We start from the raw sequence: 19,781 nt of genomic DNA, 5'->3' as shown, positions 1-19,781 counted from the left end.
GCAGCTTACCAAAAATTGTATGATCAGGCTGCCTTTGTCCATCGGAGATTTGTAGACGGGCATCCCTTCGTTGTAGATACACTTTAAGTCGCCGTGTTTTATCACTTCACCTATGGAGGCGAGAGCTGTAAGTGGGCTGCTATGATGGGACGGGCATTTCACAGCCACACGAGGCAGGGCTGTACACAAGCAGTGTTCCCATGGCACCTCAGGGAGAGTGTAACCAATTCACAGGGAAGACCTAAACCCAAGCTGTTCACGGCTAAGGCCATTTAGTCTATTTCTCCTGCTATAAGAGAAATCAGCTTTTCCTGGCACAGTCTTCAGGCCGAATGAACAGATAATTTAGTAGAATTTAAGATTATTTCCTCTTTAATATCTTCCTGGCTATCTACCAACTGTGGCTGATGTTTATTAAGAAGTATTCCACAGCTTTAGGTATAATTCTGCATATTTTAGAAAGGGTAACAACAACAAAGAACCAACTAAATTAAGTGACTGCCTCATGAACTTGTTGCATCATCTGGTTAGTAAAAAAAAAAAAAAAAAAACCAAACAAAACCAAATAGAACAATCTCCCCCAAGAACTCCAGTCCAGGTACAATTAAACAGGTAAGCGGTTCATATTGTATTAGTACTCTTAACCTACCTGGCCTAGTAGATATGACAAGAACTCTGTTGTCCAGAGTTTCAATTGTCTTTCTGAAACCACATAAGGCCTCTGAGAGTTGAATTCTCATTTTTGTGATTAAGTCATGCCCTCGTCTCTGAAAGACACTGTGATCCTTTTGATCAAGCACAATTATAACATCACCAGGCTCCAAATCAGGCTCCTGGTCACCTTCTCCATGAAACACTATCTTCTGACCATCTTTCATACCTGAAGAAAAGAAACCCATTTATTCTCTGCAGAACTATAGACTATAATTGACCACAATTTGGGAACCAGTACAAATAAACAGTTCTTACCTTTATCAACATGAACTTCTATGATCTTTTTCTCCCTTACAACCTTACAGCCATTGCAGTTGTCACATCTGTCCTTGGGATTTATTCTTTCACCTTGGCCTTTGCATTCCGGGCACACAGTTTGGATTTGCTGCACCATGCCAGGTCCAATCTGCTGAACTATAACTTGCATCCCTCTTCCTTTACACACAGGGCATTTTTCTACTGCCCCTCTCTTTCCACCATAACCTTGGACAAAAGAGTTAAATTGGATCTCAGTCTCAAAAAATTACAGTAGTCAGGCTGGAACTCGCTGACTTCAAGAGCGTATTTGGGTAACTTAAAGAGTAGTTCAGTAATGGAATTTAGCTGCCACCACAAAGCATACCCCACAAGCTGGAGGTTTCTACAAACAAAATGTTTGTAATACTGCTTATTGTATGAGCCTCTGCCCCACCCCCAGTAACTCCTGGTTTCCAAGGAACTGTCAGCATACCAAATTCAAGACATAAACATTCTCTTAATACCTGGGAAAGAATCTGCTTCCTAAATATTTAACAGAGTACTAAGACACAAGACCTTATTAAAATTTACCTCAAAGAGGACCAGTCTAGGGAGTACTTAATAACTGTAAAATGAGTAACATAACACAAGCTAGTCTTCCACCCGCAGCAATTAAAGAAGTTTTACAGAATAAACATTTACATCCAATTTCTGGGTGAAGATAATTTTAATTTAGGTACCCCTAACTGCAACTCACAGCGAGTTTTAGTTTGCAATTAGAACAACCACTTTGTAACACTGTCGTTGAGAGACTTACTTTTGGATAAGCATAAGTAAGAATTAAATACCCTGGCAGACTTTGAGGGATCAGGCAAAGAAAGAAGACAGAAAGGTAAGAAAGCCTTCAGACTTTCTCAGCCTCAGACAATCCACACAAACAACTTGAAGAGGGATTTGAAACCATTACTTTTTTTTTTTTTTTACCTTCACACTTGGCACAAATAACATTCTTTTGCAGTGCCAGTTTCCTTGTAATGCCATTATATAGGTCTTCAAGAGATACACCTAACTGGTGCACCACATTTTTGCCTTTAGAAAAACAAAAGGGAAATATTAATACTTGTTCAGCTCTTGCGAAGACAAATGTTCATGCACAGTCTCAAGAAATGCAGAGCTCATTCCAAACTTTGAACACAACTCAGCCCCCTTAAAAAGCATGTGCAATTCCATCAGCTTCCACTAAGCTCCACCCATTTATTTCCAAACATAAAAGTTGAGCTGTAATTAAGCCAAGCATCATTAAAGCCACCCTATCTCTGCGCCTACTCCTAATTTTATAAGCTTAACTGAAACAGCAAGATGCAAGGACACTACCAGCTTCAGATCTGTCAATTCAGAAGTTGCTATTTATGCCTGCCTATGAATTGCCATGCCACTTCATAGCATAATTTCAGTGATTTTTACAGCAAGTTACTACTTGCTCCTTTAACAAGCAGTGGGCACGGAAAAGACAAAAATCATATCATGCTTTTGGCAGCACACTGTACTCAGTTTCATGTAATTTCTCCCAAATATTTTTTAATGGGATTTAAGATTACTGAAGTTTAAGTTGATGGTGTCCTTTGAAGCAAGTTGCCCAAAAGCATATGAGCAAGTGAGGCACAGATTTGGAAAAAAGGTAACTTAAACAGGTCTAAATCAACTGCTGACTTACTGATGTTTCCCCCTCCCCTACAGACTACCCATTCCCCCTTCAACAAAAAATAAACAGAACTTAGCAGAAAGATGGCTATGGCTAAGCCATCTTATCTACTTTATTAGACTCTTAATGCTAGAGTAACTGGAAAAATCATAGTTTACTTATTCTATCGTTGCAACAAGTAATACCACACTATGTGCACTCAGCAGAACAGCAGTACCATAGCACAGGTGTTTTATGCTTAAGTGCATGGTTAGAGTTTCTAGAACTTGTTTAGAACTGTGTACCTCTTCTCTCTCTATTCATTCGGCCTCCACCACCAAAGAACATGTCAAAGATGTCCATGGGTGAAGAGAAGCTGCCGCCACTCAGGCCTCCTTCTTTAATAGCCTGCTCCCCACCCTGGTCATAGAGGTCCCTTTTCTTTGGGTCCGACAGAACTTCATATGCCTGGGATATAAGTTTAAACTAAAAAGAAAAAAGAAGCTCTGAACAACTATGACCAAGAGGAAAAGTAGCCCTCTCATATACAACTCCACCTACAGATTGAGCCACTACAACACCCTCTTGTAGCACTTATTTCCAAAAGGAAACTCCCTGGGTAACAGACTATAATAGTACACTTTTGTCCAGGAAAACCCCCCCTTTCCTCCTTCTCCCCCCTCCCCCCATATTTTAGGTGGACTTCATTCAGTCACATCCACCTTACAAGTACATACCAACTTCACTTTGCTGATTGTGGTAGTTGCAACAACCATTACAACCTCTAACAAACCCATTTAGAAAGGAATGTGGTACTGTCCCCGAAGTCCTGCAGGTGCCCAACTGCTCATGGCCACAGCAGTGCTAGTCAGCCTAGAGCTACACAGGGATGCTCCATGCCTGCTGAGCTGGTACGTCCAGCTACAGCAGAAATTTATGTGACCAGACACTGGTGCTGCTTACTCATCACAAACACAAGGACTTTGATACAAATCAAAACAATTAAGGAATTTTCTTAAATAGCTATGAAGAATTTTCTATTATTAAGATTACCAACTGATTTTTTTTTTTTTTTAAATGCTATTACTGGAATGACCAATTTTAAATTTCCTTTACTCGTGGCCATGTAACGTGGTGTAAGCAAAAAAATCCAGCCCAAAATAAAAGCAGAAAAGGTTGACTAAAAAACTAAGAGCAGAAAAGGTTGCCTTTGATTAGGCTACTATTTGAGTTCTATAAATTAGTATTCTAGAGACTAATGTAAGTATGGACCTTCTATTCCTATATTAAGGTATTAATAGACCAGCTTTTAGATAAACGATCCCATTATTAATGTTTTCCCTAGTTCTCAATTGTGGTGCTCGTTTATCAGCCAAGTCAACACAGGCAGCTGAACGGGTCTGGGTCTGTGCTGATAGCATCTAAAATAGTTCTCTTGTAAGCAGTCCACCCACGTACAGCCCAGTGATTTCCCAGGTATAGTTACCTTAGACATCTGCATTAGCATTTTTATTTCAAGAAAACCCATCCTGCTCAGGCCCACAAATCCCTCCAGAACAACAGTGCTGGCAGCTGGATCCACTACCAGCCTTTTCAACGTCAGACAGCACAGTGGCCACCGGCACACTACAAATCCTTCCAGCTTTGCCTATTTTAACCAGCTCCTCTAAGGACGATCTTCCACCATTAACTACGGGAAACTAGCATGCGTCACATCCGAAAAAAAAAAAAAAAAAAAAATGCTGCATCCCCTTGGCCACAGCTGGGCCGTCAGGCCTGCTGCCAGGCTCACAGATACAGAATAGAGACCTGGAAGTCGCGGAGCCTTCAGGAACCGGCACTACGCTCCAGAAAGGGCAAAGCAGAACTTGAGCTAGAATTGAGCGCACGCTGGATGTAACAGCGGCCCGCCCGCGGGCGGCGCGGCCCCCGGCTCTCCCGCAGGGCCCGTGCCGCGGCCCGGCGCCGAGCCCGGCTCAGCCCCGGCCCGCACGGGGCCTGGCCTGCCCCGCCCCGGGGCCGCCGGTGCGGCCGGGAGCGCGGCCTCACGGTGGGGAGGTGAGTGAGCCACAGGCCTCAGCCCAGCCCCGGCCCCGCGTACCCGCTCGCCCTCGCTGGGGTTCTTGTCGGGGTGGTACTTCAGCGCCAGCTTGCGGTAGGCGCGCTTGATCTCCTCGGAGGAGGCATTGGGCTTCACCTGCAGGATGTCGTAGTACTCCGTCTCCTTCACCATGGTGGGCGCCTGTGGGAGGACGCGGCACGTTACCCTCAGGTTACCCTCGGCTTATCCCGCCCAGCGCCCCGCCGAGGCCCCGCGGGCCGCGCTCACCGCTGCGGTCGCTCCGCTGCAACAACAACAAAAAAAACAAAACAAAACAAAAAAATATTAAAAAAAAACTAACAACAAAAAAAAAAACCCCGCCACCAGTACCGCCGCCCGCTCACGGATCCCAGCGGCTCCGCCTCTTCCGCGAGCTTTATAGCAGCCCCGGCCGAATCTTCTGGAATGACGCCGCGCGTGACGTCACGGGGCTGGAACGGCCTAGAACGGCGGCGCGTGACGTCAGCGGCGGCGCGCGCGGGCGGGCGGGGCCTCGGGCCGGGCCCGGCCTGGCGCTCCGCGGTTAGCTCGCTCAGTCGCTCGGGCTGCGCCTCTGGGGCTGCGCCTCTGGGGCTGCCCCGGCGCCGTGCCTGGCATTCCCCGAGTGCAGCTCACACAAACTGCTCGGGCAGTGCCGCACCGAGGAGCTGGCATTGGACGGGAGCTGTAAATTGTTATTATGCTAACGTGGTAATGCGCGTCTGTTCTCTCCTCTTCTTTATTGCTTTTAGGTTTATATACGTAATACTATTTTTCAATAAAAGTTCCAGATTAATAATTTTATTATACGGAAGCTTTAGATGCGCTTTCCATTATGGTTAAAATGTGACTGTGGAGCTAAAATAAATATAAAAAACGACCCCATGTTTTATATGTTTGTATTGCAGAAACAGTCTGTTGAGTCTAATTTAGAACCTAATTCAGACCTGAAATGCCGTGGGCCCGGCAGGGGTGAGGGGTCCCTGCTGAGGCGCTGGGTTTCTCCTGAGGGGGCTCCTCACGGCCGCCCCTCCCTTGGTGCCGGTGTCAAATCTGCCCGCTCTGTGAAATCCATTAATTCGCCTCAGGGAGAGGCTGGCCAGCACCCTGGTGCAACCTGCTGTAGATCTTGTTCGGGTTAAGTAGTAGATGGCTTTCCTGATGCCTCGTTCCCTAGTATTTTAGGCCTTGTAAATTAATTGGGCTAATGTTGTACCCCTGCTCTCTATCTGCTTGTTATTTGCCTTTTCCTCAAGCCGGCCTGCCTGGAGCGCACTTGGAAGCTGAGCTAGTTTTCATCTTTCTCCAGGTAACCAAAGGTCTTCAAGTAATTATTTACTGCTCAGGGGAAAGGAGATAACTGCTCCTTATGTGGCTCTGAGCAATAGCATTTTTTCCTAGAAGATGGCAACTCAATGCTGAAAAATCTCAAGTGAAAAATACAGAAAAGCTGCATGAACTGAGAACAGATTTTGTTCAAACTTGAGTTGAATAGGAATGCTTGCAAGCTGTTTTTTTTTTTTTTTTTTTTAATTCCAGGAAACAGTTCTTCATTCCTGGGAATAGTTTTATGAAAGCAGACTATCTCCTGTGATTATGATAACTCAAAGGTTCCAGTGCCCTGCCCTGCCAGCCGCAGCCCGGGTTGAGTCAGGATGACTGAAGGAGAGGGCCCTGTTGTGTTGTCTAACAGCAGGAAATGGGGAAAAAGAAAAAGGGGGAGGAAAAGCAGCAGTGTGAGATCCGAATGAAAATTTGTCATCGTGTAGTGCTCTGAAACGAACTTCCTACTGTATTTCAGGTAAATACTATTAGAAGATTGAATTAATGCAATCTACTTGTATTCAGCATGTGAATTTACTGAGGGAGGGGGAGCTAATTACAGGAAACCAACAAGAAATATAAATGAAAGGAACAGTTCAAAACCACAAGAAAGAAATCAGTGTTGGTAACTATTATTTTTCCAAGCATAATTATCAGCAGCTGAACGTGTAAATTTATGTTTTGCAATTGTGAAATTATATTGACAAGTAAATACAGGAACTCTTCTCTAAAAATATTTATGGTAAGTTACTCTGTAAACTTGTAGGCCAAGAACGAAATATCTCCTTTTTAAGGAAAAGAAAAGGTTTATTCTCATAATGGTCTCTACCTTAAAGATAAATTAGCTATAATCTGTTGTTCTGAACATATTATTTCCTTTTAAGAAGAAACAATAAATCGGTTTATAGCTGAATGCTTTAGCAGATGAGAAGCTTTCAAAGCACATAGTGAATTTTAGAGATCCATTTTTAGTATGTAATAAAAAGAGTACGTAATTTCTGTGAGTAGAAATCCTCATGTAGGTGTGTGTAGATACTGGTACATATAATAAGAACTCACACTGGTGGATGGTTTAATACTGTTAACATTTGTTACTTGTAATAACAGCCAAAAACTTGGCTGGCTTGGATCTTTGCTTAAGAGGATTGAGTCTCCTGTGTCATTTAATTTCATTTTATTAGGGAGACCTACCAGGTTGTGTTTACCTTCGTATGCAGTATTTGTTTTCTCCATCTTTGGTTCCAGTTGGTACAATCAATTAGTTATTTATTCAAGGAATTGGTGGGAAAAGTAGTAAGGGTTGGCGTTTGAGATTATGAAAAGAGGAGAGATACCACTCAGTGGGTATTCTTTGCATCATCACATGCATCTCCTACATCACTCATGTTGGAGTGATGCAGTCATTCTGATACCTGAGGGGAATACAGTCCTGCAGCTGTCCAAAGCAAGACGCTTCCTATTTATTAATACTTTATTGATGTATTTATGGAACAGAGTTAGAATCCTCCTCAGCAGATGGTTTTGCCATGATTAGTAATAAATGTGATACAGCCTTGACTCATGCAGACATATTTTTCAGCAATTGCAGTGGTGGTTCCTGTGCTCAACCAGCCTGGTGATCAAGGGTGTATATGCCCAACTCTGTTTCTCGTGGTGCACACCTCGCCTCCTTTAGTTTTTGGTCGTTGCTAATCGGGAGTTGCTTACCCATTTCTCAGAGGAACAGCTGATTTCTTTTACTGTTCTTTCCCTTTCTTCCCTCCTGCCACATGTAACAGGAATCGCCTTGTTGCTTTTTAGTTGCACAGTATCAAATTTGGGTGTGGCTGTCAGCAGGAAAACAAGCGGAGAATTTCTGTTCTCTGCAGGGAGGCAGGAATGGACTGGAAATGGGGAATAATTAGATCTGGAGCCTGTTTCGTTTAGCCACCAGAGGACTCTGGTTCTGAAACAGGTTAGCACAAAACAGGAGTTAAATCAGAAGTTAAAACTGGATTTAAAACTGCTTCCCCCCGACCTTGGGACCATGCAGCATCTTTATATCCTACAAAAATTATGCATTTATCTTTTAATCTCATTATATAAACCACTGCTAGAATCTGCTTGTTTGCATTCTTTTAAATCTGGCTATATTGCTATTTCTCATTCTTGTTGAAAGTAGTATCCTGGAGACACAGGTAAAAGCTGCTGAACTGCAGCTTCAGCTTCTTGCAGCACCCTTGATTTTTATAAATAAGTATAAAAAAAACTTTTATTACAAACACCGGGGGGGGGGGAAAATCAGGAATCTGAGGGATTATGTATCTTTTAAGTCACACTAAATTTGTTTAAAGAGCTTCAGTATTTCCTCTATAAGGTGAAATTAGAATCACGGCAGACTTAACTTTGTGCTGAGCTGGATTCTTTCAAGCACCCAGATCTCAAAAGTTAGCACAATTTCTACAAACTTCTTAGGAAAATATCCTTTAAATAATATTTTTAAGCTATGATTTTTAGTCTTATTAAAGATGTATGTTAAACAGTCAAATGTGACAGTTTCATTTAATGAACCTTTAATGGCCCTGGGCCCATAACTATTATACAAAAAGCATATTTTCTACAGAAACAAACTGTTAGAAAAATCTTTTTGCTATAGATGGAAAGTAAAAGATCTGTATCTCCAGGAAAAATGTAATTGATGGCATTTGTTTTGGGCTATTTTAGGGTAATGTACAGGGAGTAACTAGCAGTCTTATCTGAAGGTTTGTCTTATCTGAATTCCTGCATTAGAAATAAATTAGTATAACAAGCATATGTGAATTTTAAAAGTTGTTGCTTGCCTGGAGCTTTTCATTCTGGAATCTGCCCTCAGCATCATCTCCTTGGCCCAAGGTAGCATAACTTGGTTGATCCTTAAGGTATGTGGTGAGACTCACTTGTTTAGTAAGATTTAATGAAATGGGGGCTGTGCCTGTGTAGTATTTGAAGACATGCTTGGATTTAGAATTTTACATAAACCCCAAAAGCAACTCTCATTTCGTAGATCTGTGGAGCTTAATTTTTTTTTTTTTACTTTAGCGAAAATGTTTTAGAGACTGAGTGAAATTTTTAATTTTATGAGAAAGTAGGAAAAAGAGGGAGCTGTAGATAATCACAGTAAATGTAGTTAACAGAACATAGCAGGCAGAGGGCTGCAATTAGTAGCAAGTTGAAAAGATGACAGGCTCTAAAAAAACGGATATGAAATAATAAAAAAATATTAGAAGTGGCGCAATTTATGTAAAGAAGCGTAACAAGGCCTTTGAAACAGGCTTTGAATAAAGGTTATGAGATGTTCTGCCGGTAGTGGTTGTGAGGTAAGGCTTTTTTTGATTTGGTTTGGATTCAGTGCTGGAAGATAGGAGGAACAGTAGGACTACCAGTTTAATGTTTGCACCAAAAAGTATTGTTTGGCACTATTTGTGACCAGTTATATGACTAAAAAAGGGGCCTGTCATACAGTTGCTTAAACTAACTGTGTTGACTAGCAAGGAGCATCCAGAATTAGTCCAGCCCTCTGTCCATGTTAAGTAAACACAAGTTTTATGGTGAAACATTCACTTTCTTGCCTTACAAGTAAATAGATGGGCAAGTACACAGCCCTGGGTAGTTTCACGTTTCCATAGTCTTACTGTGAATTAAACCTGAAACATTCTGTCCCAAGCATGCTCCACCCACACCAAGGCTGGACTGCCTTGTGGTGCTGTTGGTCGCTGACCTTAGTAACAACATGGCTTTGGTTTGGCCTCTCTGATATTTCTGCTTGGGATCTTGTGACTGTGCAAATTTGTAGTGAAAGTGTCTTCAACTCTGAGGTATCAGTTGCAAATTTCTGAAAGATACCAGTCCTAATTGCAGAGCAAAGGATGTGAACACTGTGCAAGCTTTATTTGGCTTTTATATTCCTTTATCACTTAGTGAGCCTGTCAACACCCAGAAATCTTACCCCGTAGCTGCAAAAAGCAGCCCGTCCCACCACAAAAATTCTGTCTGGGTCTAGTGCAGTCTGGTGCAACTTGCATGCAGGTAGATTTAGGCATAAGAGAAAAGGATTGTAGCATCTTGTAAGGTGCAACACGTAAAAACCATTTCAAGATGAAGGTTTTTTTTCTGCTGAACTCCATATAAGTTGCTGGCCTCATTTGTTAGGATTTATTTCGAAACTTGAAGACAACCTAGAAATGTGCCAGAACTGCAAAGGCGAGTTCTGTGTAGAACTAGAACTGCAAAGGCAGGTTCTGTGTCGAACTATTACAGCTTGACATTCGTGAGCCTATTGTTCAAGTGACAAGACTGTGGCTGACAGTTGCAGGAAAACACAGTTTATCACAATGATGTGAGTTTTCTGTTACGGTCACACAGCAGAGAGTCCAAAGCAACTCTTCTCCACCAATTCCCGCTGATAAATTCCCCTTACTTCACAGCCTGGCTTCCCTTCTGGCAGTAACAAGCTGCCCTTGCTACTGGAGGAGTGATCTGCCACCGGAGAATGCTTGACTGTGTCAAAATAATTCGCTAACCATCAGCAAGTTTAAGGAAAATTATAGGAAAAACAAAGCAAAAAAATCCTTCATAAACACAGCGTATACAGAAGACACAAATTTGAGGTTATCTGTTTATTCACTGAAAGACTTAGAGAGTGAGCAGCCATTTCCTTCCAGAAGACCACCCTGTTATCCAGCCACTAGACACCCAAGATGCAACTCAGCCGAGGGAATTAGCAGTTCTCTAACTGGTTTCCTTCATGTAGCATCTAAAACACTTTAGATGACCTGAAGAAGAAAAAGAGGAGTTTTCTTTATAATGTTACTGGAAAGTTGGTTGCAAGGAAGAGACCTTGTGGCTTTCTGCAGAGAATTGTTGGAACAAAGTGATTGGAGAATTATCCCAAAATTAAAGAGCTAAATCAATCCTGACAAATAGAGTTTTGCTGCATATGATGACACATTTTTACCATTGAAATACCCCCATTTAGTTTTCAAATATTTTGAAATATTTGATATTTTCAAATCAGGTTTCTGGTGTTGAGAATGGATCCCTTAGAATCTCACTTCAAAGTTTTCTTTCATTTCAAATTGCATTGTCTACAATTATATGTTTGGATATGGTGCAAGGCACTCTGGAATAAAATCCACACTTTCTATTTGCTTTCTATTTGCTATTTTCATTTGCTATCTTAGATACTCCTAGTCACTATGGCTGTCTTTGTACCATTAAGTAAAACAGATTATGTTCTCTGGCTCTGAAGGCATGGCTTGCATCTCTCTTCCTCCTCCAGACAGGGTAGTCATTAATATAATCTCCAGTGACGGCCTCTGCCCTGCCTTGTCCCAAGCAAGTGCCAGTTCATACAAAACCATGTCACTCACAGTGGGTGGCTTGAGCCATTCTCTGGATTTTGTTTTGTTTACTGGTATAGAAGTAGCCTAAATAGCTGAACTGGACTCTCTTACATCCTGGGAAGTAATTTGTTCAGTCATGTGTAGAAACTTCCACATTATACCATAGGCCTGCTCTGGTGAGGTGCAGGAAGTGCTGTAGTTGTGGTGCTGGAGGAGGTGCTTGGCTGTTGCAGTGCTGGGTTTCATAGGTTCTTGACTTTAAGGCATTTCCTAATGTAATTAATCTGTGTTTTCTTTAAGAAAATAGCTTCCTTGAATGTTCTTTTTTGAAACTAGACTTAGTAAAATTAGAATTGCTTCAATTTGTGTGAATGAATTTGTGGAAATCTTGGCAAAAGAAAAGATTTGCATCTTAAAGCATTGTGAACTCATTAAAATTCTTCTCATGGATAATTAAAGAAAAGTGAATTAAAAAGGAAGTTTAACAGTAAGCAGCTCACAGCCAGTGCGACATTTCAAGCATGTTAAAATCAGAAAGAAATAGCTTTTGTAGCAATAGTCTCCTCCTCTTGTATTACGTGTTGTTTTTTTTCTAACAAATAACCAGTTACTGTTGGTTTCTTTGGTTCTCCAAGTAGCTCATTTATGCCTGATCTGCACAGTTCTTCAGCATATTTGTGACCAGCTTTGCAGCTCAGCATGCCTGACAGTGGAGAGACTCTCACAAAACAATTGCAGACTGGAAATGCAAGGAATGTTTCAGGAAGCTGTGAAAATGGGTAAAGTAGCTTGAGCATTTATTTTAACAAACTCATATACCATTTTTTCCCAGCTTAAGTTTCTCTTGTACTACTGTGCAGATCTACAAGAATTTTTCCTGGTATCTCTACTATCTAATGAAGAATAAGGTATATCTTTTGAGGCTAGAATAAGAGAAAATTGTTAATGAAGATTATTCTCCTATGCTAAATCCTACTTTCACTTTAAACCTAATAGCATCATTGAGTAGGAAATATGTTGCTTGTATCTTATTGGTATATAGGATACACCTGTAAAATGTTTGTTTTATAGCACAGATGCTATTTAGCCTCTTCTCTTCTGGATTTGGGGGTGTAATCCTCAGGTAATAATTGATCTTTGTGACAGACCATCTTCTTCCTGTGAAAGGCAACAGAACTTAACCAGGTAACCCATCTCTTAGAGGTGGGAGTGGGGAAGTGAATTTTAGAGGAGTGTATTTTGATGTTTATGTTACCTTTTACATGTAAAATAATCCTGCTGGGTGCTGTCTCCTTTCTGTCCTAGGCAGCACAAAAAGAACATGATGTTTCTTCTACCTGTTGATCTATCACTGGAATGGTATCTTTCAAGAGAGAAATCTCCCCATCTCTAGAGTTTTTGGAAGTACTTAAGATTACAATAAGACATTTCATGGGAAATATTTTAGCTTCTGATTGTTAGAAGTTCGTCAGAATTGCTAAGTACTAATATCTATTTCCCGAGACTGAATTCAGTCTTCTGTTAAGTTAAATCTAACTTCACATTTGTTTAGGCAATAACTTGCATGTTATGTCTCTTGGAAGATTTGTTTGATCCTTTCAGGTAAAGGATTGGTTGGGATAATTTCTACCATAACAGTTTCTTCTGTTCTGGGCTTTGTAATCCTGGATAAGAATAATGAGGAGCAATCCAAAGACTTAAGGTTTTCATAGCAGCAAGAAGTTTAAGAAATCTTTGAAAACTTTTGAATATATTGTTGTTGCTTCTGGAATCCCAGTGTAGTTAGTAGTAGAATTGTCATTTTTTGGTTTAACCTGTCCAAGGATCATAAACCACTATTTGACCTGTGATCAGTATATGTGCACTCCAACTCATGAAAGTTAGGATTTTGCTAAGTTAGTAATAATGCCTCTATTTTAATCCATGCATGCTTCTATTTGTGACATACTTATTAAAAAAAAAAATCTGAGTTTTCTTTGATAAAGAAAAAAGTTAAAGGAGTATTTAAAAGTACAGTGGTTCGCATCCACTGCAAACAGGAAGTTTAAGCTTCCTGTATTAGAAATATCTTGAGCATTTGGTTTTTTTCTGTATTTCTAATGAAAGAATATCAGACCCTAGAACTCAAAATGCTTTTGATGCATTCAAAGTCTTTGGCATAAAACTTCTGTGGTTTGTTTTTGCAGATGCCAGTGCATGTTGCCATGTTAAATGCTGTTGTTTACCTGGTGTGGTTTGAAGTTAGGCAACAAACTTCTGCCCCTTTTTTAGTATGCTGGAAGTAGGATTCCAAGTAGAAAGGACTAGACAAAGAAAATAAAATTGTATCAAATAGAAATAGGAAAGAAAGATCTTTTATAAGGCTGAAATTGAATCAGTGTGACCTAAAAAATGAGACAGAGATGAAATAATGAGTTCTGTGTGACCTAACTTTGCTGCATTCCCTGCAAATATCCATACAGAGACAGATACTGGGAGATTTCTGCTTCAGGTTTTTGCTGCGCTGGGGAGAACAGAGCCAGAAAATCTGTACCAAGGTCAGGTCTGGGTTGCTCCCAACTGCTGAATAGAGCCTTTTTGGGGGGAGAATAAAAAAGGCTCGTTACATTGTTTATTTCTTCCCATTCAGCCATGAAGTTCTCGGCTATCCCTAAAACTGCTCTACTCACCAAAATAAATGACCTGATTTTTGAGGATATTTATTCTTAACGAGAATAAAGTGCTTCAGTTCTGTTTTTTGCAAGTAAAGAAATAGGTTTTACTAGAAGGTGTGTGCCAACTGTGTTATATGGTAAAATAGATCTCAGCTGTTAACTTTATCACTAGTAGTTTGTTCTTTATTCAGCATTTGTTGAGCTTTTAAATATATCTTTGTGAGAGAAGAAGTTGTGTGAGTAATTTGACAAAGACTGGTTTCTATGAAAAAAACTATGAAAATCAAAGCGATTGTTGAATCAACTGATCCTTTTTGCAAAAGTAGGAACATATCTGGGCTGATCTGTGACCCTGTTTTTAAGTCTCATGAGGGCATGGAAACCAATTAACAGCTAAATCTAACCTGTTCTTCAAGGGCAAAGGGGAGCTTTTAAATAGAATTAATAAGGAATGTATTATAATATTGCCCTCATTTGAATAGAGGAGTAATTAGTAAATTAGTAAATAAGACCTGTCATAATAGACAGCACTGTCCTGTGAAGGGCCATGGGGACCTCCTGTGACTCTCTATTCATTATAGGAAAATGTTACATTACAGAAAATTAGGGTTTAAAGAACTAATATGGTGTGTCATTACTGTGGGTTTTTTTTTCCCTTATGTCATAAAAAATGAGAAAACATCTTCAGAACATCTTGGGTAACAGTTGGCAGCACCTCAGTCTCTGGAGATACAGTATTTTCTTGGCTGTTTCTGTGCCAGTCTCTTTAGCTGCTGAGCTATCAAAGCTGTGGTGCTATGCTGATTTAAGTCAGAGTGACTTCACTGTCTTTGTCTAGAACTCTAGGTCATATCTGCGATTCTGAATTTATTGTCTTGTGCTCATTTCTACAGTCTGTCCCCAGAGTTCTGTTTTAAAATACTGGATTTGGTATTTTGGTCTCTTGTAGGATACATGGGGATTTGGGAAAGGATTTCTCATGAATGAGATCCAGATGAAGATAATTAGTTTCAGAAGTCTCTAGGCAAAATACCAAAATCATTACAGTTTTCAGAGGTTACCCATAGGTAATTTAAGCCATTGCTTTTTGCTGCCAGAAGAGTTGGCAGATGAATACTTAATGATTCCCTCTTGAATTCAAATGCCCTAATGAGCTGTTGAAAATACCTGACACCCAATGAAAAATTCTTAAAAATGTGCAGATGTAGACCCAAAACACTCCCCAAAGCAACTCTAATGCAGAGTAAGGCTGGTGGAATGTATATAGCTGGGTTGGCCAGGAGAACATGCAGCAAAAGCTTGGAGGGGGGAATTCCTCAGTGTTGGAACAGAGATCAATATTTAGGACACTTGTCACCAAGACTGAAACAGCACAAGAAGGACACTTGATTGGAAGAAGGATGTTTTATCATCCACTTTATAGTGGATTCCTTAAATAATCAAGCCACCAAGCTGCAGGAGTTTAGAGAAGGAATTCACTAAGTTGTCCTCAAGAAAAGCAGGCAGTGAAAGATAAAATCAAAAATTATGAAGAAGTTCTGTCTTGGAAAAAGGCACATTTTCCACTTCAGCCTATTTTTTTTTGTGTGTTTATTAAATAGGATTAATATTTAATAGTTAGGAAAGCCAGTTCAACAAAGAAGTGTTTGAGAAAAAAATACTTGTGCAAATGGAGATCTGCACACATTGCTCCCTAAGATAAACACCTGTATCTTACAAAATATTTCTTTGGGCGAGGCAAGCAGAGAAAGGAGTTTAATTAAAAGGTGGGGACTTTATTGTAAGAAGTATGAAGTAACATGCCCACTGCCACATGAATGCAGTCTCTGGTGGTGGGTGAGCTTGTCAGTGATGTGCTCGGAGGAGCAGCAAGGCAGAGGAAGGAGCTGCACTGGTTTGGATCATCACAGTGAGGGTAGAACAGCACCGAGCCTTCCTAGGAACCACTGAATCTGGAAGCAGTGCTGTCAGAGCATCCCCAGGAGAAGCCGAATGGGATTGCTTTTTGGAAAAAATCATGGAAGGGACAGAGAAATGGTATGCATTCCACAGACACCATAACTGAGCATTCCCTCCCTACTGGCTGTGTTCTCTGTTGCAGACGGTCTGCAGGATAATTTATTTTGAAAAGACAAAAGCAGAAAAATTATGCAATCGTGCAAGTTTTATAACGAAAGCTTTGGAAGTTAAGTGGACCTGAACTGCAGTAACATGGTTGACCACAGCCAGAGCTTTGCACCTTGAACACGCTGTTCTTCTAAACACAGGCATCAGAACCTCAGCTTATCTGATAATGAATGCAGCATCTTCAACAGTCACCATGTCTCATCCATTAAACCAGAATTAAATTAATTAATTAATAAAAATATTTTGCTGTATGGTGATCTCACATGTGGTACAACACTACCCAGGAGCAGGGCGGGAGTGGAGAAGCTGTGTGGTGAAGAAGGCTCTGCAACAGGAATACCAAGAAAGGGAGGAGGAGATGGTATCTTCATTGTGAATCTGACAGCACAGGTCTGGAAGCTCAGAATATTGCTCTGAGTGAGTGTGTGGTCTGAACTACCCACTAGTTTCATGGCAAAAAAAAATGTTTGTTTGAGTCTTCTTTGTGAGCAGTTGTGAATGTGATTTCCAAATGTAAAAGTACTTTGGCTTGCTATATGTGTGTAGAGGGTTATGAGTTCTGTCTACAGGAATACCTTGTCCTGAATAATGTATTAACAATTCATGTATGTAATTGTTTGTTAAACTGCTTATTTTTGCAACTTTATAGAAAGCCTCTCTCTCTAGAAAGGTTGATCTTTTAAATTTTTGATAATCCCTGTAGAGAGCTGACTGGTAAAAACTTAACATTGACAAGAATACAGGAGTTGAACAACAGGAATAGGATAAGGAACAGGAATACCAAAAGAATGAGATGTCTTTTTATTTGCTCCCATACGTAATCTGTTTAATGAATAGGTTCCCCTTAAATTTCATAATAATATGATGGCTACATAACAGTGTTCATATTCTCTTGGTGCAGTTTGTGATAGTAGAAATCACTCTGCAGAAACAAGGCCAAAATGTATCCTAGACCATAAATTTCATAGTTTTTAAATTTGAGAGAAAAGCTACAATCTAATTATGCAGGACACTCAGTGTATTCTGTAAGGCTTATTCAAGTGTGAATTTCCGTAAAATGTTCTTTCCAAAGAAGAAAACGTTTTATTATCATATTAAAGACTGACTTTGTAGATTCTCTTCAATTTTATTGTTTGTATTATCACTAGATTTTACTATGAGGAAACAATTTAGAGGACAGCAAATATCTGACTGTATCTAGCCTGGAGCATGAGGTGTAAGCAGAAATTCTAATTGCCGGAACAGGAAACAGAGCCTGTGGAAGGAAAAGGCTAATTCCAAAGTCCCTTAAAACAACAAGAAAAAACTATGGAAATTAGTATCACAGTAAGTAGTGCCATTAATCACTAAGCATCATTATGATAACAGAACAAACAGTTTTTCTAGTGTGCAGATAGCAAAAGAGCACTCATTCTGTAATGATAAAAGCGGTGAGATTTAGCCGTGGCATTTAGTTTCTGTAGTTACAAAAAGAAGTGATACTGTATTCAGTGGTTGGTATCAAATACACTCAGATAAAACCAGTAGTTGCTATGAAAGCAAATCCGGATTGGATGCTTCTCCTCTGGTGCCTCACACCCAGCAGGAAGGGCTGTCAGTTACATCAGTCATTATTTTACCTCACACATGCATTGCTTCCTGGGTTGCAAAGATAAATCTCTCCAGAGCTGTTACAACCATGGAAATACAGAGGGAAAGGAAGCTCTCCCTTTGTTAATCCCTTTGTTAATAGAGAATGTTCAGATTCTTGCTTTTCAGCTGCTGTGTGAGAACATACCAGTGTGGAATAGCATCCAAGGGGCACAGGGCGGTGGCGGGCTTTGCCCCAGACCTCTGGATAAGCCAGCTGGCCTAAGCTGTGCTTTCGTCTCAGGTGAGAGCAGTGTGTTGAATTCAGGCAGCAGATGAGGTCATGTTTGCTAGAGTGGTAACTTGAAATTAAAGCCCAAATTACATCAGGAAATACTGTCATTCAAAAATCACCCATGCTAATGGAGTTATACAGAAATGTGCTTTGGTTAGTTCTAGCTGGTCAATCTTTTGGAACTTTATCTCAGTTTGTCCTAATTGACTTGTTCAAGTGACCTCTACTGTTAAATTCTCGCTCTGTGTGATTTGTAGAGGTTTTTGCTTATTATCTTTGGAATTGTAAACTTGCAGAAAACAGATGCAGAAAGTCCACCTTTAAACTGGTAGTTGGATTTTGGAAGATGCTTGCCCTGCACTAGTAACACTGAATAATTTAATGCAGAACCTCAGTCTTAATGAAAAATTTAAGAGCCAAAGTCCATATCTCTGAAGCATTTTGGTGTTCCTGGGGCATCTTGGCACCATGCTGTGGTTCTGCAGTGCCTTTTCTCCTTGCTTCAATTTATGCTCAGTAAGCTCTTGATCAGACAGCCCCGCCAAATTCTGCTCAGTTCAGTCTTGAACAATTCCAGATGCCATAACCGTTCTTGGATATTTACTTAATTTTTAAAGGAATAACTCCTAATCAAAGGTTAAAGTAGAGTCATCAAAGCCACATTCTTTCACTCAGAAGCAGTGGTTCTGAATATACACAGAAATTGTTGTTGGAAGAGAAAATTTCTTAATTGTACTTTCAGGACAAAAACCTCACTCTCAGATGAGCTGCCTGATTCATGGGGACAGGTAAGAACTATGTTGCATGGAGAGTTACCAACTTTAACACTCACAAAGATACTGAATGTGTAGGGATCCTCGTGGAACTTTTGCACATTGAAGCATTACTAGAGGAAGTCCAGAAGTTCAAATGTTGGTTGGCTGTTTTTCTATAAGGAGAATATAATGTAAACTGAACCAGTATCCTGCAACAGGTTAGAATAAAGCAAGCTAAAGAGATATTAATCTGGGAAAAGTCATTAATGATGTTTATTAGTTTTGAATAGCATCAAATGAGGCTTCTCTGATACATCACTAATCAGAGTTGTTTTATTCAGAAGGCTTTTCTGCTCTTTGTTTTCATCAAAAAAGTTTCAGTTATCTTTGGACCAAGACTTCAGGTTATTTGTTTTGTAAAATAATAAAAAGTTTAATTATTCACAAGATAGTTAAAGGAAAAGGTTCCACTGGATTGCTAAACATCAAATATAGTTTTTCTTTAAAGTAGGAAAAGAATCAAGAATTATATCAAGTGTTTTGAGATGGCAGACAAACATATGTTCTTAAGTTATTTCAGATGGGGTTTTTTTGGTTTTATTCCCAAATAGGTCTTCCTGGTCTTTCATTCTGTCTTTGCAGTCCCACTTCATTAAGCCACCATTTCTTCCACATATCAAACACAGGCTTACCTTTCAAAATGCAGGATAATCCCCTTCTATATTTAAATTACTCAGTTTCTCATCAGCATCTGCCTTCACCAAGGCAGTGACTATTTTCAGATCCTCATTTTGCTTTTCAGACAAGCCCTTTCATGTTTTATGCCATTATGCCATTAAGAAGAGAGAAAATATCCTCACAGGCAAGATTAGTGATGACTGCTTGTTTTCCTTCAGCTGCTTTTGTGACCTGTGCCCTGCTCTGAGGGGACCTGTGGGGAAGAGTGAGGCAGGAAAAGAACTGTGGTTGTCACTTCTGAGAGGTGA

The 19,781-nt window shown here is 40.2% G+C and overlaps 2 protein-coding genes across 14 annotated transcripts in view; one reads left to right on the top strand and one right to left on the bottom strand.

Annotated features, from left to right (window-relative positions):
- Positions 1–19,781, bottom strand: part of DNAJA4 (DnaJ heat shock protein family (Hsp40) member A4) — a 73,098-nt gene that overhangs the window by 998 nt on the left and 52,319 nt on the right. Inside the window, exons 1-8 of one of the 5 annotated variants that reach the window (XM_053954417.1) lie at positions 5,078–5,096; positions 4,962–4,977; positions 4,734–4,874; positions 2,938–3,118; positions 1,936–2,040; positions 970–1,197; positions 650–880; positions 10–110 (exon numbers count right to left, since the gene is read on the bottom strand). In XM_053954417.1, the coding sequence (XP_053810392.1) occupies positions 10–110; positions 650–880; positions 970–1,197; positions 1,936–2,040; positions 2,938–3,118; positions 4,734–4,865 (978 nt within the window). In that variant the 5' untranslated portion in view covers positions 4,866–4,874; positions 4,962–4,977; positions 5,078–5,096. The other 4 variants (XM_053954416.1, XM_053954419.1, XM_053954418.1 and 1 more) reach the window with 4 other exon arrangements.
- Positions 4,611–19,781, top strand: part of ACSBG1 (acyl-CoA synthetase bubblegum family member 1) — a 40,875-nt gene continuing 25,704 nt past the window's right edge. For 2 of the 9 annotated variants that reach the window (XM_053954409.1, XM_053954405.1), the window contains exons 1-3: positions 5,253–5,423; positions 6,252–6,513; positions 12,031–12,174. In XM_053954409.1, coding sequence (XP_053810384.1) covers positions 12,095–12,174 — 80 coding nt within the window. In that variant the 5' untranslated portion in view covers positions 5,253–5,423; positions 6,252–6,513; positions 12,031–12,094. Of the gene's footprint in view, positions 4,691–5,252; positions 5,424–6,002; positions 6,022–6,251; positions 6,514–12,030; positions 12,175–16,316; positions 16,567–17,324; positions 17,503–18,782; positions 18,829–19,781 lie in introns of those variants that run through there. The other 7 variants (XM_053954411.1, XM_053954410.1, XM_053954412.1 and 4 more) reach the window with 7 other exon arrangements.

This window comes from Vidua chalybeata, chromosome 13, assembly GCF_026979565.1.
Source record: "Vidua chalybeata isolate OUT-0048 chromosome 13, bVidCha1 merged haplotype, whole genome shotgun sequence".
Lineage (NCBI taxonomy): Eukaryota > Metazoa > Chordata > Aves > Passeriformes > Viduidae > Vidua > Vidua chalybeata.
Note: the sequence above shows the minus strand (reverse complement) of the source record. Positions and strands in the feature narration are given on the sequence as shown.